The following is a 14628-nucleotide window of genomic DNA, read 5'->3' on the forward strand; positions in this document are numbered from 1 at the left end:
CCGAGCGGCTCCGAGCGCGGGGGGAGGCGTGGGGACCCACAGCCCCATCCCCGACGGTACCGGCGTGCCCGGGTCACCCCTTCCCCATCTCCGACGGTGCCGCTCTGCCCGGGTCATCCCTTCCCCGTCGGTGCCGGTGTGAGCAGCGCACCCCAATCCCCGCCGGTACCGGTGTACCTGAGCGTCTCCCGTCCCCGCCGGTACCGGTGCGCATCCCCGCAGCACGGCGGGGCGGTACGGGCGTGCCCGGGCCCTGCGCTCCCGGGGCGGCACCGCCGCGCACCCCCAGGCCGTCCCGCTGCGCCCCGAGCAGGGTGCGGGCAGACTCGCGGCCGCGGAGGGTCCAGGCTCCGCATCCTCCCCGCCGCCCCGGGGGGGGATCCCGGTTAGCGCACCCGCGGACGCCTCCGCGCCCCACCCTGCGCAGGTGCGCCGACACACCACCCCACCACCACCCCCCCGCGGCGGGGCGGCTTGTGGGGCGGGCAAAGGCCCTGAAGGCAGGAACCCCCCGACGGGCAGCACCGGCGGCGGTGCCCCGGCCCCGGGGCGGGTGGCCGTGCACCTCGGGGGATTTTCTTCTTTCCCCATCGGGGAAGCCGCCGGGGATGCGCAGCCCCTTCCGCCGCCGCGGGGAACCGAGCCCCCGCCTGGGCCGGGCCGCCCGCGCAGCGCTGCGCACCTGCGGAGGAGCGGCGGCCCCGACGGGGCGGTGCGGCCGCGGGAAGGCGGAGAGAATGAACCAGGCGGGAGCCGGCAGGACTTCTCCGAGTAGTTTTTTTATTGAAAGATGTGAGAATTCATCAAAACTGAACAGACAGATACCCGAGTAACCAGCACGTTGCAAATCATGTATCTTTTTATTTTAAAACAAATATAGAGCACAGTCCTGTGATATTTAAATTTATTATACTTTTTTTTTTGTTCTGGAGTGAAAAATAAAAACCTGAGGTTTATTCCTGCATTCTCTATACCCCGCACTGTAGCGATATTTTAGTTACGATTTGGATTCTTTTTTTTTTTTTGCTTGCAAAAGTCCGTTAGAGAATTGAACTCTTAGTTTCAATGACTCCAAAAATTGTTTTACCGGTGGCACATGATTGTCCTAGAGAACAGGCGGGATAAACAATATTTTAAAACACAGTTAAAGAAACCGGTATCTCCTTCAATCACAAAGAGCTAAATAGTTTTCATTTACAATATATATGTTCATGTAAAATGAAAAACAAAACAAAACAAAAAACTTAAATGCGATGAGTTAAACTCTAAATATTATGTACACACCAATGTACAACTCTGAATAAATTAATACCAATTTGCATATTCTGGGATCCTTATAGCTTATTTACACAAATTACCATTTATTTCATAAATATCTGCCTGGGTACCTGCGGGGCTGCCCCCGCCGTACCAGCTCTGCGCGGCGGTGGCTGCCAAGGCGTTTCATTTCCCATGTTTCGTTTCTTCTTTTTTTTTTTTTTATTTTTTAAACTATTTTTTCCTCCCCCCCCCTCCCCTTGCACAGATGAGGTTTCGGCCCTGCTCACCTCTCTGGGGCCGGGGCTGGGGCCGGGGGTCGGGGCCGCCCCATCCATCGGGTGCCTCCGCGCCGCCTCATGGCCCCCCGGAGCTGCCCAGTGCCCGGAGCGGGGCAGCGGAGGGGCCGGGGGAGCCGGTCCCAGCCCCACAGCCGGGGGGACGGGCGAGCCCTGCGCTCCCACCTCTCGTTCCTGGCTCTGGGGCAGTGGGTCCGCTTGGCCGGCGGGGCTCCATCCCTCTGCTCCAGCCCCCCATTCCCCGCCCGCTCCCACCCCTCGCTCCGCAATAAATATTTATACTGTGCTGTACAAAATACCAGTGCTTCTCCGCCCCGCCGGGAGGGCTCGCTGCCCGCCCCGTCGGTCACTTGGGGGATTCCCTGCCAGGTGACAGCTCCCGCTGGCTCTCCAGCCCGCTCACCAGTCTCTGGATGTTTTGCAGTTCGTTGAGGGACTCCTTCAGGGAGCCCTTGGGGGAGGCGGCGGGGCGCTGGCTGCCCCCCTTGTGCAGGGGCACCTCGGGGAGGGGGCTGGATTCCCGGCTGCTGCCGGCCTTGGAGCCCTCGGAGCCGGGGTTGAGGCTGGCGGGCAGGCCAGTGGTCAGCAGGTTGGTGCTGGGAGGAATGGTGACTGGGAGCTGGTAGGGGCTGAAGCGCAGGCGGGGACGGCTGCTGCCCAGGAAGGGGTTGCGGGAGAGCGGCCCGGCAGCCGCTGCGCTGGTGGCCGGCATGGCCGAGGCGGCTGCCGCGGCTGCCGCCATGTAGGTGTAGGGGTAGGGGAAGAGTCCGCCGAAGGTGGGCATCGGGATTCCCTGTGGAGAGAGAGAAAGAGAGGGGTGAGAGCCATGCAGTGCTCCGCTCCATCCCCCCTCCTGCCTGCCCCCGAGCTGTGTTCCCCCAAGAAAGCTGAGGCAAAGCCGGACAGCCTGGTGTAATCCTAAAAACACAGTGCAGAGATACCCCTGTGGGATGGGCTGAGGGAGGGGGTACAGCTGGGGAGCCCCATCTGCCCCACACCAACCCGGGCTGGTGCCACCAGGCACAAACCCCTCTCCAGGACCTGCTCCGTCCCTGTCCCTGCACCTCCCCGCACACCGCGTGTCCCTGTCTGTGCAGCATCACAGACCTTTAACCACATTAAAATGCACTGTTACGTAGGATCGATGAATTGGGGGAGCTCAAAGACATCTTTATGCATTTCATCACAGGGGCTGGCAAAGGCAACACAAGTGCAGGCATTGGGGGAGTCGTTTCGGGGATGGCAGGGAAACGGGGGGCTGCTGGATGGGACAGCCAGGTCACGCAGGGCCACGGCTCCTGACTCTGCCCTTACCTATGGGGGAACCGTATCAGCTGCAAAAAAATCAAGATTCCTCCTCAAATCAACCCTGGAGCCAACCTTCAAAATGTCCCCCATGTTCTGCCCGTGCTGCACCAGGCAGCACGTCGGGGCTCCAGGGGAGCGTCACCCCCTTGTCCCCATGGGCTGCAGCGGGCACGGGGGAGGCTGGGGGCACCAACAGCTCCTGACCTGCACTGGGGCCACCCCACGTGTCCCCACACTGGGGGGGAGGCCAGCTGGGCCTGACCTGGGCCCCCGGAGCACTCTGCGCATTCAGAGAGCTTTGGGGAAGGACACGGAGAGGAGGCCCCAGGGCCCGGCCAGACAGTGAGGATGGGGACGGGGACGCGGGGTGGGTGCGGGGGCTTACCTGAGAGGCCAGCATGTGCTGGGAGAGGTGGAAAGGGAAGGGGGTGGCCGTCCCTGCCGTGCCCGGGGCGGACGAGAGGGCTCCGTTCTCCAGGCTGCCCCCACCGGTCACCGAGGCCAGCAAATGTCCCATGCCCATGGCGGAGAAGGCGCCGGGAGCCATGGCGAACTGTCCCGGGTGGATGAAGAGGGGCTGCCCGGCGCCCAAGGGGCTGAAGAACTGCTGCCCGTGGAGGCCGGAGAGCGCCAGGCTCTGCAGGTGCCCGGCGCTCAGGTGCGGGGGGCTGTCCGTGTGCACCATCAGCGGGGCGAAGGCCTCCTTGCCCAGCCCACCGCCCTCCGCGTCCTTCTTGCCAGGGTCCGGCTCTTTCCTCCGTCCTTCCACCTTATCCTTCTCCAGGCCCCGTGTGCCAAACAGGCCCTCGCCGGGACCCTCCCGGGAGGACGCGCCATCCTTGACCTTCTCCGGGCTGCGCCTCTCCTTGCTCCTCTCCTCCGGGCACCGGGGGCTGCTGCGCGGCGTCACATCCTCCCTGCCGGGGCTGGCCGCTGCCACCGGCTGCTCCTCGGGCACCTTCTCCACCTCTGCATCGCTGTCGGCCCCCGGCTTCTCCTCTGCAAGGGGATGGAGGGACAGAGGGTCAGGGCAGAAGCACCCCGGGGAGGTGAGGAGCAGGTCACTCGTGACAGCCCTGGTGTTGGGGAGAGCTTGCGATGCCAAAGTCCCGACCATTATTAATGGGAGAACCTCATTTTGGGGGCAGAAACGGACCCTTGTGCCGCAGTCGCTCTGGGGAAAGGGGATTAACAACAGCAGTCCTGTTGCTCTGCCAAACAGGAAAAATATGTTTGATGGAGGACCAAAATCTATTACAGCATCGCTCTCGTTAGCTGCAAACTCAAAGCGGGCTGCGGAGCGGGGGATGAAGAGAGCGCGGGCGGGTGGACAGCGCTGGAGGAAATGGTCCTGTATATATTTAATTACATGGAGCTGATCAACAGCGCCGTGGATTTATTCCAAATGTGCAGGTTGAGGCAGGTTAAAGAGACAGCTTTAAGGCAAGAGGTATGGTACAGACTTTCCTAAAAGGGGCTTTAATTTAAAAAACCCCATCAAGCTCTCAGAAGAGAAAGCGGGATGAGAGGCAAGGGGATGGCGAGGGTGAGGGGAGCAGAGTCCCTGCCCGACCGGCTCCCGCTAAACGAAAAAAACATTTTGGTGCCGGTTAGGTGAAGCTCTGCAGGCTGGGGCGAATATTCGGGGAAGCCTTTGAAAGAGGAGAGGGGTGTAATAAACCCTCCCACCAGCTCGGGGCGGGGGGGCTGCAGATTTGATGAAGGTTTGCAGGGAATCAGGCTGGTCGAAAGTTTAAAGAGCAGATTGATAGTGCGGCAAGACAAAACCCAGCATCTAAAAACTGCAACGTGGGAACTGCTAGTTTATTTTCATTTACTAGCTTGAAGCTCTGGAGTTACAACATTTTTTCCCCTTTCAAATGTATTAATTCTTTTTTTTTTTTTTTCCTTCCAGGGGAGTGTGAGCTAGCCATGAAAGGCAGGGCACACACCAGCGAGGAGCTGGGCAAACGCCTCTAGCACACGGGCTGCCTTGCCATTTCTTCTTGTTTAGACTAACATATAAACAGGAAAACGTTGCAAACCCTGAATGCCATTCGCGTTTGCTCTGTTCTTGTCCTTTCAACCCTTGGGGCTCCTTCGTGCCCATCCCCATCCTTTTTTTTCCCCTGCTGCTTTGCCTCTCTGCCCCGAAGAATCCGGCCCCGAGGGAGCAGAAACCCGACGTTGGGGGCAATTTGGGAACCGCGGCTGCTCCTTTACCTCTGCCGCTGCCCTTGAGGCGCAGGGGGCTGGGGAGGGCGCCCACGGGGGAGTGGAGGGCGTCGCGCACGGCCGAGGGCTCGCAGGAGGAGGCGTCCGACTCCCCGCCGTCGCGGTCGGGCTTGCAGGGCTCCTCGTACATCCGCAGGGACGGCAGCGAGAGCTGCTTCCTACCGGGCGAGAGGCAGCGTCGGGCAGCGCCCGGGCCTCCGCGGGCGCGGAGCGGCGGCTGCGCGGGGGCGGAGCGGGGGGGGGGGACGCGCACACGGGGGACACCCCTTACCTCTTCTCCCGCCGGCCATTGCCCGTGTCCCGAAAGCCCTTGGCGAAGGGGTTGTTATCGATTTTCAGCTGGGTGATCTGCGGGGGGGGGGGGAGATAGAGAAAGGAGGCGGCGTGAGGCCCTGCCGCCCCCCCGCCGCCGTCGGGGAGCCCGGGGTGCGCTGCGCAGGCTGCGAAACGCGCCGCGGCCCCGCTTTAACACACTGCATGCTTTATTAAAAATGATGCTGAGGTTTAGGCTTGAATTATTAATAGAGTCTTAATGATAGGAAGTTATTTTTCACGGCCCCCCGGAGGGAAGATGGCGACTGAGCCGCGCGGCGCTGGTTAAAAGCTATTCTTATCCCTCCCCGCCACGGGCTTCTGGGGCCGGCGACATTAGGGCGCTCAATAATGCATGGCTCTGAAATACGGCCCCGAGAGGGGCGCTGGAAAAAGCCACGGCTGCCCGGCCCTGCTGCAACCCCCGCCCGGCCGCCCCGGCCCGCAGCAGCCCCCGCCCGCCGCCGCCCGACGGAGCCCACCGGCCGGCGGCCGCCCCGCGCAGCTTGCGGCGGGCCAGCAGACAAAGTGCTCTTTAATCGATTGTGACTCTTCGCCATAAACTTTACGAGGGAAACAAGCCCACCAGGACCCTCAGACAGAGCTGTCAATTAGCATCAGCAGCCAGGGGTGGAGGTGGGGGTCAGCTTTTGGGTTAAAACACACACACACACAACCCTTGGAGGGGGCCGGCGGAGGCTCTCCGCTCCCCACTGAGCTCTCCTGGCTCCGCTGCTCACAGGGCGACACTTGCTAAATCACGAAAGCAACTAAAATTAGCTTATCTGGCTCTATTTTTTTGGCTCCTCCTGAGCCCAGAGCACCTTCTCCGTGAGGCTGCCCAGGCTGCGGTGCTGCCTTCTGCAGCCTGGGCCTGCAGCAAAGGCTCCCGCGGCCCAGAAAAGGTGCGACAAAGTCCAGGAGGAAATTAATAACAGTAATAATACAAATAGTAATAATAGCATTAGCAATAGCATTAGTATTAGCAATAGCAGTAATAATAGAAGTATAAAGGGCACCTCCTGCTCTGAGGGCTTGGGGTTTAACCTTTCTCCTGTTGCTGCCTTTTGGCCACTCTCCCCCAAAATGTCCTCACGCACACGCGTATACACAACTACACCCTACTAAGGGGTAAGGGGTGAGAGCAGGGGACAGGGGACAGGGCAGGAGGGCAGGGGCTGCCTGGCCGTACCTTGTCGTTCTGGTAGGCAGTGACGGCGATGAAGTCGGTCTCGGGGAACACGTAGGTGCGGAAGGTGCTGTAGGGCAGCTTGAGGATGTCGTTGGCCCGGACTATGTGGAACCTGGGCTGGTACTTGTGCATGGAGTTCAGGATGGTCTGCGTGGGCGAGAGAGCACAGCCCGTGGCTGCCATCAGCCTCACGGTCCACGTTACACGCGCGTCTAACTACCTCCCTAAAAAAATCCCTTTTCTCCCGAAAACAACCGAAAAAAACCCCAAATTCACCGCGAGGAAGGAATGTCGGCGGATGCCAAAGAGGGAAATTGCTTTTTTTGGTTGATGCCGTTGCACAATCTGCCCCCAAGTAAGGAGGTCAGGGGAAGGTAGGCACAGCAGCATCTTTGCGGGTGTTAAGCACGGTAATAAAGCAGCAAAAGGGATCTCCCCGTTTTATTACGACCCTGCAAACGCGAGGTGAGTTTTCGGCACATTTCTCGCCGCTTTTCATATTTCCGTCCTTTAAAAAAAAATACTCTACCTCACCACCACAAAAAAATAATGTTAAAAAGCCTCTCGATTTGTGTCGGTGGCGGCAGAAACCCGTGCCAGCCCCAGCCAGCGCCTGCGACGTGAAAGGAGCGTTTCACCATGAGCCATGTTAAATTTATGTCTCGGAACAACGCTGCAGAAGAAACAGACATTTTTTTTTTTTTCCAACCAGGTGTCTGAAAGCCTCGCCAACACTCAAAGCCATTCTCTACCCTCTCGTTTGTGTGGGTTTTTTTGTTTGTTTGTTTGTTTTTTGTTTAAAAACCCGAATTCCCCGCGATTTGGCTGAGGATTTTCGGCAGCGGCGGAACCCCCCGAGCCGCGCCCCGGGGGCCGCTCCGACCCCTGCCCCTCGCTGCCCGCACCGGCAACGTTTTTCTGCCCGAGAGCGATGAAATAATCCCCCAACCTGCTGTGGTCGGGCCGAAATGCAGTATTCACCGCCCGGAATTGGTAGGGGAACGGCGAAAGCTTGAGTAATTATTGTCAAATAACGTCGGCCAAATGGCTAAATAATTATCACTTCATTTCGTTTTAGAAGGCAATAAAAAAAAATCCCCCCCTTTTTTTTAACCCCAGCAATAATCACCTGCTGATGAACTGTCGGATCGCTAGTATATTGATATCATCTAGACGGGATTTATCATGAAAATGGTGCAAAAAGTCTCATTCAGGCGTGCAAATCTGCATTCCTTTAAAAAAAAAAATCATCCCTCTCTGACCAGATGGGCACTGGCTAAAACCTCATCTGCCAGGTTTAACGCAGTCCGGATTTCGGACAACGACAGATACCAGAAATCTTTAATTGAAGGAGGCGAACCGTTAAAAACACTGAATTAAACTAGTTCCACCCCCCCCCCGTATCAAAAAATGCTATTTTTTGTACTCCCTCTCTATCGATTTACCTCGCTGTCTATAAATAACCTTGCAATGTATTATTTAACAAAGACGCTCCTTCCTGCCTTAAAAAGAATAAAACAATAAAAAGGGAGAGAAAAGTCACCCGGGAGGTGCCGCGCTGCTCGCCCCACCTGAGCGCCCGGCCCGCCGCGCCGGGAGCGGGGCTGCCCCGCGGCTCTGCCGCCGCGCCGCCGGCCGGGGCTCCCCGCTAATTCCCCTACCGCCAACGCCGGACGGGGAACTTCCCCTTTATCGCCCTAAATGCACGTCCAGAGGCTAAGGATAGCTGGCTTGTGCGCTGTGATTTCCCCCCGCCCCGTGCATTCACGCAGGATCCCGCTCCCCTCGCGTTTTGACCCCGCTTTCTGCGGATCTCTGCAAATTGCCCACACGCTTCGCTTTCTTTCTTTCTTTCTGTCTTTATTTTTCTTTCTTTCTTTCCTTCTCTATTTTTTTTTCTTTTTGTTTGGGTTGCTGGGGTTTTGTCTTTATTTTTGTTTTGGTTTTTTTGTTTTGTTTTTTTTTTTAACCTCCGCAAGGTGATGCAGATACGATCAATAAGGAAATAAATAGGGGCATTTGGGAGCCTTTCAGAAGCAGCCGGTGCAGAGCCGCGGCTGCCAACGGCTCCGGCCCCGCTCCCGGCCGCGGGAGCCCAGCGCAGGTGCCGCCGCCTCCAGCCCCGCTCCCCCCGGCCCGGCCCGCAGCGACAGCCCCGGCGGCACCTGCCCGGCCCCGGCCCCGCCGCCCCGTCGGGGCTGCCCTCGCTGCATCCCCCGGCACGGCCTCGGCCCCGCACATCCACCCCTCCCCAAATCCCGCTCCCCGTAGAGCCCCGAGGGCCGGGGAAAGGCGGCAGGACAGGCCGCGGAGGCCGGGAGGGTCGAGGATGCGGGAGCCAAGGGGACCCCGAGGCTGCCCGCAGCCCAGCCCTCCTGTTTCCCCCCGGGGGAGGCGTCCCCAGGACAGCGGGGAGCTGCCCCTCGGTGCCGGGCAGGAGCAGGGGCCGGGGGGCTGCGGGACAGCCAGGCCGCCGCAGGGCCCGGCAAGGCCCCGCCGTCCAGCCCAGCCCCGAGCGTGCTGCTGCCGGGGGGCGAGAAGCTGTTAAAGCCCAGCGGCTCCCCCCCGACCGCCCCCGGGCAGAGCAGGGCCGGGCAGCCCCGGCACCGGGCAAACCCCGCTCCTTCGCCGGGGGTCCCTGCTGGGGCGGGGGTCCCGGCTCGGGGGGCTCCTCTCTGCCCCGCAGCCGCACTTACAAAGCCGTGCTTGTCCGAGATGTTGTTGGTGAGCTTGAGCTTGTGAAAGGCAACAGGTTTGGCCATCCACTGCTCCCCGGTGGCCGGGCTGTCGGGGTGGATGTACATGCGCTTGGGCATCTCCGGGTCGGCCTTGCCGGCGACCATCCAGCGGGAGTTGTGGAACTTGTACCGGCAATCGTCGGCCGCCACTATATCCATCAGCAAAATGTACTTGGCCTTCTTGTCCAGGCCGCTCACCCGCACCTTGAACGGGGGGAACATCCTCCTGCGGAGAGACCCAGAGCGGCACAGGGCTGCGTCCGCCCGCCCGCCGCCGACCCCCGACGGCCGCGGCCCCACCGAGCCGCCCCGCACCGCCCGGCCCCGGCTGCCGCTCCGAAACCACCATCTTTTAGTTTAGCCTCACTGAGGATTTCCAGCCTTTCTCGTGTCCCGCTGCTGCTCACCCCGCTCTGCTGCACCCGCCGGGGGCAGAAAGCAGGGGAAAAGCTCAAAAATCCCGTTCCGGGAAATAAGGGGGGAAAACGCATCCCGGATTTCACCCCGTTTCCCTGCTCTCCGACGAGCCGCTCGCCCAGCACCCGGGCAGCCCCGGCGCTGCCCTCCCGCGGGACCGGGGCCACGGGCAGGGCCGGGGCCGACCCCGGCCGCGGGGAAAGTTTGGCAGGAGGGAAGGAAGCGGCGAGAAGCGGCGTAAACGAATGCAGCGGGGGATTACGGGCGCTCAATTAGCGCGCACAAATTTAATTTGGGATCGCGCTCGGTAAAGTAATAATTGGGGGCGGTGTGGGGAAAGCTTGGGGGGGGGGTAAACACCTCCGAAAAACTCCAGGGATCGAAGCTTCCCGCGTTAATTCATCGGGGCGGATTTGGCGAGCAGCGGGGGAAGCGGGGTGAAACGGAGGGGCGAGGGCGCTGCGCGGCCGCGCAGGTGCGGGGCGGGCTCCGCGGGGCTCCGCGGGGCCGGCTCTTACCTCCCGGACTTGGTGATCACCATCTCGGTGCCCAGCTTGTGAAACTGGTCCCAAAGCTCTTTGGCTTCCAACGTTACTTTGGGGTCGTCTTCGACCTCCTCCTCGGGCTCCAGGCTCTTGAGCGAGCGCAGATGGGCGGCCTGGTGATGGTGTCCCAGGGCCGAGACGTGCAGCCCGGCCTCGGCCGCCCCGGCCAGCCCGGGGTCCGGCATGGGCTTTGCCAGCGCCGCCGGAGGCAGAGCCAGAGCGGGGAAAAAGGAAGGCTGGGCGGCTGCGAGGAAAGCGGACATGGGGAAGTCGGCCGGCCGGGGTGCGTGGAAGGGGTGGTAAGCCATGGCAGTCCCTGGGAAGGCTGGATCTCTCATCGGTGCATCCACAAATCCAGGAGAAAAAGAGGGATTCCCTTTACAAAAATGCGTGTGCGCGTTTTGGTTTGTTGTTTTTTTTTTTTCTTTTTTTTTTTTCTTTTTTCTCTCCTGCCCAGCGAACTCGCTCGAGTCTCTGGAAGAGGAAGGAAAATCAACAACACACACAAAAAAAAGCACACGCACAAAAAAAAAAAAGCGCCGAAAAAACAGCGGAGCTAGATCTGGGGGAAAAAAAAAAAAAAAAAAAAGAAGAAGAAGAAGAAGAAAAAAAAAATAGAGAGGCAGTTCCCGGCTCCTGGGACTCCCGGTCTGCGGAGGGGAGACAGTAGGTCCTTATTTTTTGTTGTTGTTGCAGCGAGGGAGAGCGAGCGAGGGAGAGAGCCCTCCCGGTGAAGTCCTTCCCAACACTAAAATAGAAACAAAAGCCGGCGCGGGGCTGCGCGGAGCGGCGCGGAGCGGAGCGGCGGGGCAGGGGCGGCCGCCCTGGCCCTCACACCCCCGCGGGCCCTGGCTGCGCCCCGGCGGGGCCGGCCCGGCTGGGCGCTCCGCGGACGGCGCTGGGGCGAGGGCTGCTCATGGCTAAAGGAGCCGGAGTGGAAACGGTTAGATCTTGTCCTGATCTCTGTAAAACTGTGACTATCTCACATGTCCTTCCTGCTCTGATCCGCCCGCTAATGAGCCAAGCCCCCTTGATTGCTGATTTTACGCGTTTCAGACCAATTGTGGATCTGCATAGGCGTGGTTTTGACAGCTCCGGCCAAGCTCCGGGGCGCGGGGGGGCGGGAGGGTCGCGGAGGGAGGGAGGAAGGGAAGAAGGGAAAAAAAAAAGGGGGGGGGGGAAAGAAGAAGGTGTCGGAAGCATCGGCAGTAAGAAAACATGTCAACAGAATAAAATATTAACCAATGACAGAGAAAAGTGCTCGAAATCCCACCCCCGGCTCCTTTCCGCATACCGGGTCAGCCCTGGCTGCGCCGCGGCCGGGGAGCGGCCGCCGCCGGTGCGGGGACAGCGCGGAGCCACCTCGGCGGAGCGGGGAGCGGCCGGAGCCTCGGGGCGGGGGGGCGGCGGCAGAGGGCCCCCTCGGCGGGGGCGGCGGGCCGGGGGGGTGGAGCGGCCGGGGGAGCTCGGCGGCCGCCGTCTTACGACAGATCCTGGAGAGCGGATCGAGGTGGGGCGCGCCCCGCCCGCCGCTCCGCGCCCCGCCGCGCAAAGCCGCGCAGCGCCGACGGGGCGGCCGGCGGAGAGCTGCGGGCGGCGGGCCGGCGGCGAGGCCCCGAGTGGCGACCTCCAGCGCGGGTGAGTCGCTCCCTGCCGTCGCCCTCCCCCTCCGCCCCCCGCCCTGCCGGCAGCCGCCCCGACCGGGGGTGGGGGGGTCCCGCCCGCAGCCCCCGCGCCCACGGCGGAGACGCAGGCCCCGCCGTCGGGGCGCGTCGGGTGCGCGGCCGGGGTCCGGCGCGGCTGTGCCCGGCCGGAGGGGCTGTTTACCGGGGCGGGGGGAGGCAGATAAGACGGAGGGGGCCACGCCGGGGCTGTTTGCAGAGGGATTAGGGCCGGTCCCGCCGCGCCGGGGCCCGGGGGGGGGCGGCGGGCGCGGTGGGTGTCCCCGCGGAGAGGTCGGTTTGGAGATCTGCGCTGATTAACTGAGGGCCGCGGTGGCTGAAGAGGGCCCTGGCGCCAGGCGGCTGAGCCCTCACAATAAAGACCCGTCTCTTGTCACTTCATATTTACCCCCAAATCTTCAAAAAGCGCCCTGCCATCCTTCCAAGGCTCCTGCCCCCGCCGCCTGCGCCAGGCGGGACGGGGGGGGGTGGGGGCCGGCCCCCTCCTCTGCCCCCCGGCCCGGCCCCCGGCCCTCCCGCTCCGCGGATGCGCAGCGAGGCGCGGCCGCAGCAGCTCCGAGCCCTCGGGGCCGCGTCTCACTGCTCCCCCGCGCAGGGTGGGACGCGGGGACCCCCGGGTGCGCCCTCCCCACCCCGACCTCTCCTCTTTACCCCCCCCGCCCCGCTCCCCGGTTCATCCTGCCGATAGCGATCCCCGCCCGCTGCCCCGAGGCGCCCGGCAGAGCCCAAACCCCAGCGCCGGGCTCTTCTCGGGGGCGTTCACAACCTGCCCGTGTCCCGCGGCAGGTTCACCTCTGCCTGCGCTGCCCGGCCCCGCCACCGCGCCCGACGGGGCGGGCACAGCGCGTCCCCCCGGGGCTGCCCCGGGCGGCGGGGCCGGGGGGGTACCGCTGACCATTGAACGGGGAGTGGGGACTGAAATTTAGACCCAATTTGGACTTTGCTTCCTCGCCGCCGCGGAAAAGTGCTGACGGCAGCTTTGGCAAAAATGGGGCTTGTTTGTATTTTTTTTTTTTTAATTTATTTTTAATTCCCCCCTCACAAAGCAAAAACGGAGCCTCACATCGCCCCGGGGCGGCATCGCCCCACGCCGGGGGCGGCTCTCCCGCAGACACCTCGCCCGCCGCTCCGCGGGGAGACGCAGGGGCCCGGCCCGTCGGGGCCTGGAGGCAGCCGGCTCCCCGCGATGCAAGGTCTCCTCTCCTCCGGCCCAGGGCCCGGGACCCTCGGCCGCGCCCCCCGCACCGCTGTAACACTGCAAACGCCCTCGCCTGCAGAATAAAACCGATCCAGAGCAGCCTCGTCTCCCCGGCCCTCTGTAGCGGCGCCCGCCGATGGGACTGCCGGGGGTGGGGGGCTAACGGGGACCGGGGCACCCGATGCCCTGGGCAGGCCCGGCCGCGGCCCCCGGCCAGACGGGTGCGGACCGGACCCGGGAGCCTGCGCCCATGGACGGGGCGGGCCGCTCCGCTCATGCCCGGGGCCGGGCGAAACCCGGCGTCGCCCCCGTCCGTGTCCGGGCACTGGGCAGGGAGAGATGAGCCAGCGGCCCCGGCGCGGGGTCTTTCCTCCCGCCCCGAGGCCAGCCCGGGTGTCCAGAGGTGTCCCCGCACCGTCCCCTTCCCAGGGAGGGTTTCCCTACCCGCCCCAGGGCGCTGCAGCTCTGGGGGCCACCGAGCCCGGCTCCCGGGAGCCGCCCTGGCCGCCTGCGGGCCCGGCGCTCCGCTGGCGAGCGGTCCCCGGGCCGGGACGGCGGCCGGGCCGCCCCGGGGATCCGTCCCGGGCCAGGCCGGGTGAACCGGCTCGGCCCGGCCGCCCCCGCTCCGCAGCGCGGCCCCCCTCGCTCTTCCCCTTTCATCTCTGCCCATCTCCACTCATCATCCCTTTTCTATTTTTAGCCGGTAGACTTAGGCCTTGGCGCCAGGCCGTTTAAGACCTGTCAAAGTCCTTCATATTTCCCTCATGTCACATGGACCTTTCGCTCCCTTCCCCGCGCCATGCGAGGGCCGTAATTTGGATCTGTGAGCTGGTGAGCAAATGCAATTTGCTCTTCTCCATCGCTGTGTTGTCTCCGTGACCCCAGCCAGCAGGACGGCTGGTGTCCTGTCCGGGGCACTTACACAAATTGCGGGTGATTGATGAAAAATAACAATTCTCACAAGCAGCCGGGCCTCCGCCTTCCCCTCCTCCCGGCTCCACCGGGCTGCGGCGGCCCCGCGCCCCCGGGAGCGCTCCCCCCCCCGACGGGGCTGTGCGGGGCGCACCGCCCGCGGGCGCTCCATCTCCAGGCGAAAGGGATTTTCCTGGGCCGAGGGCGAGCCGTCGGGGCCCCCCTTCCCGGCCCTGATGCCACGCAGGGGACTCCCCCGGGCGCTTGGGGAGGGCGGCCCGGCGGGGCCGGGCAGGAGAGGCCGTTTGCCCCTTCCCGAGCCGGGGGGACCCGAGCCGGGGTTGGAAGGGCCGCGCTGTGGCGGGAGGGGGGACGGTGCTGCCGGGCTGGGCTCCTCGCTGCTACCCGGGAGCAGCTGGACGGACAGACCTGGGGTCGTCTGAGACCTCCGGCCGCGCCGTCCGGAGCGAACCCGCAGGTGCGGGGTGGGGAGCTCCCACCGCCCCGTTCCCGGCCGCCGCAGGAGCCCTTCG

At 63.1% G+C, this 14628-nt stretch overlaps 1 protein-coding gene across 1 annotated transcript; it reads right to left on the reverse strand.

The window, feature by feature from the left end:
- Positions 1-763: 763 nt before the first annotated feature.
- On the reverse strand, positions 764-10777 carry TBX2 (T-box transcription factor 2). Its single transcript, XM_087752426.1, has 7 exons — positions 10277-10777; positions 9300-9567; positions 6604-6750; positions 5371-5447; positions 5088-5257; positions 3250-3863; positions 764-2349 (listed from the first exon to the last, which is right to left on the reverse strand). Exons 1-7 carry the CDS (start codon positions 10639-10641, stop codon positions 1903-1905), a joined length of 2088 nt encoding a protein of 695 aa, XP_087608552.1. The 5' UTR covers positions 10642-10777; the 3' UTR covers positions 764-1902.
- Between the last annotated feature and the right edge of the window lie 3851 nt (positions 10778-14628).

This window comes from Nipponia nippon, unplaced genomic scaffold (genome assembly GCF_047370975.1).
Source record: "Nipponia nippon isolate SJK-2023a ecotype South Korea unplaced genomic scaffold, ASM4737097v1 scaffold_15, whole genome shotgun sequence".
NCBI classification, from domain to species: Eukaryota; Metazoa; Chordata; class Aves; order Pelecaniformes; family Threskiornithidae; genus Nipponia; species Nipponia nippon.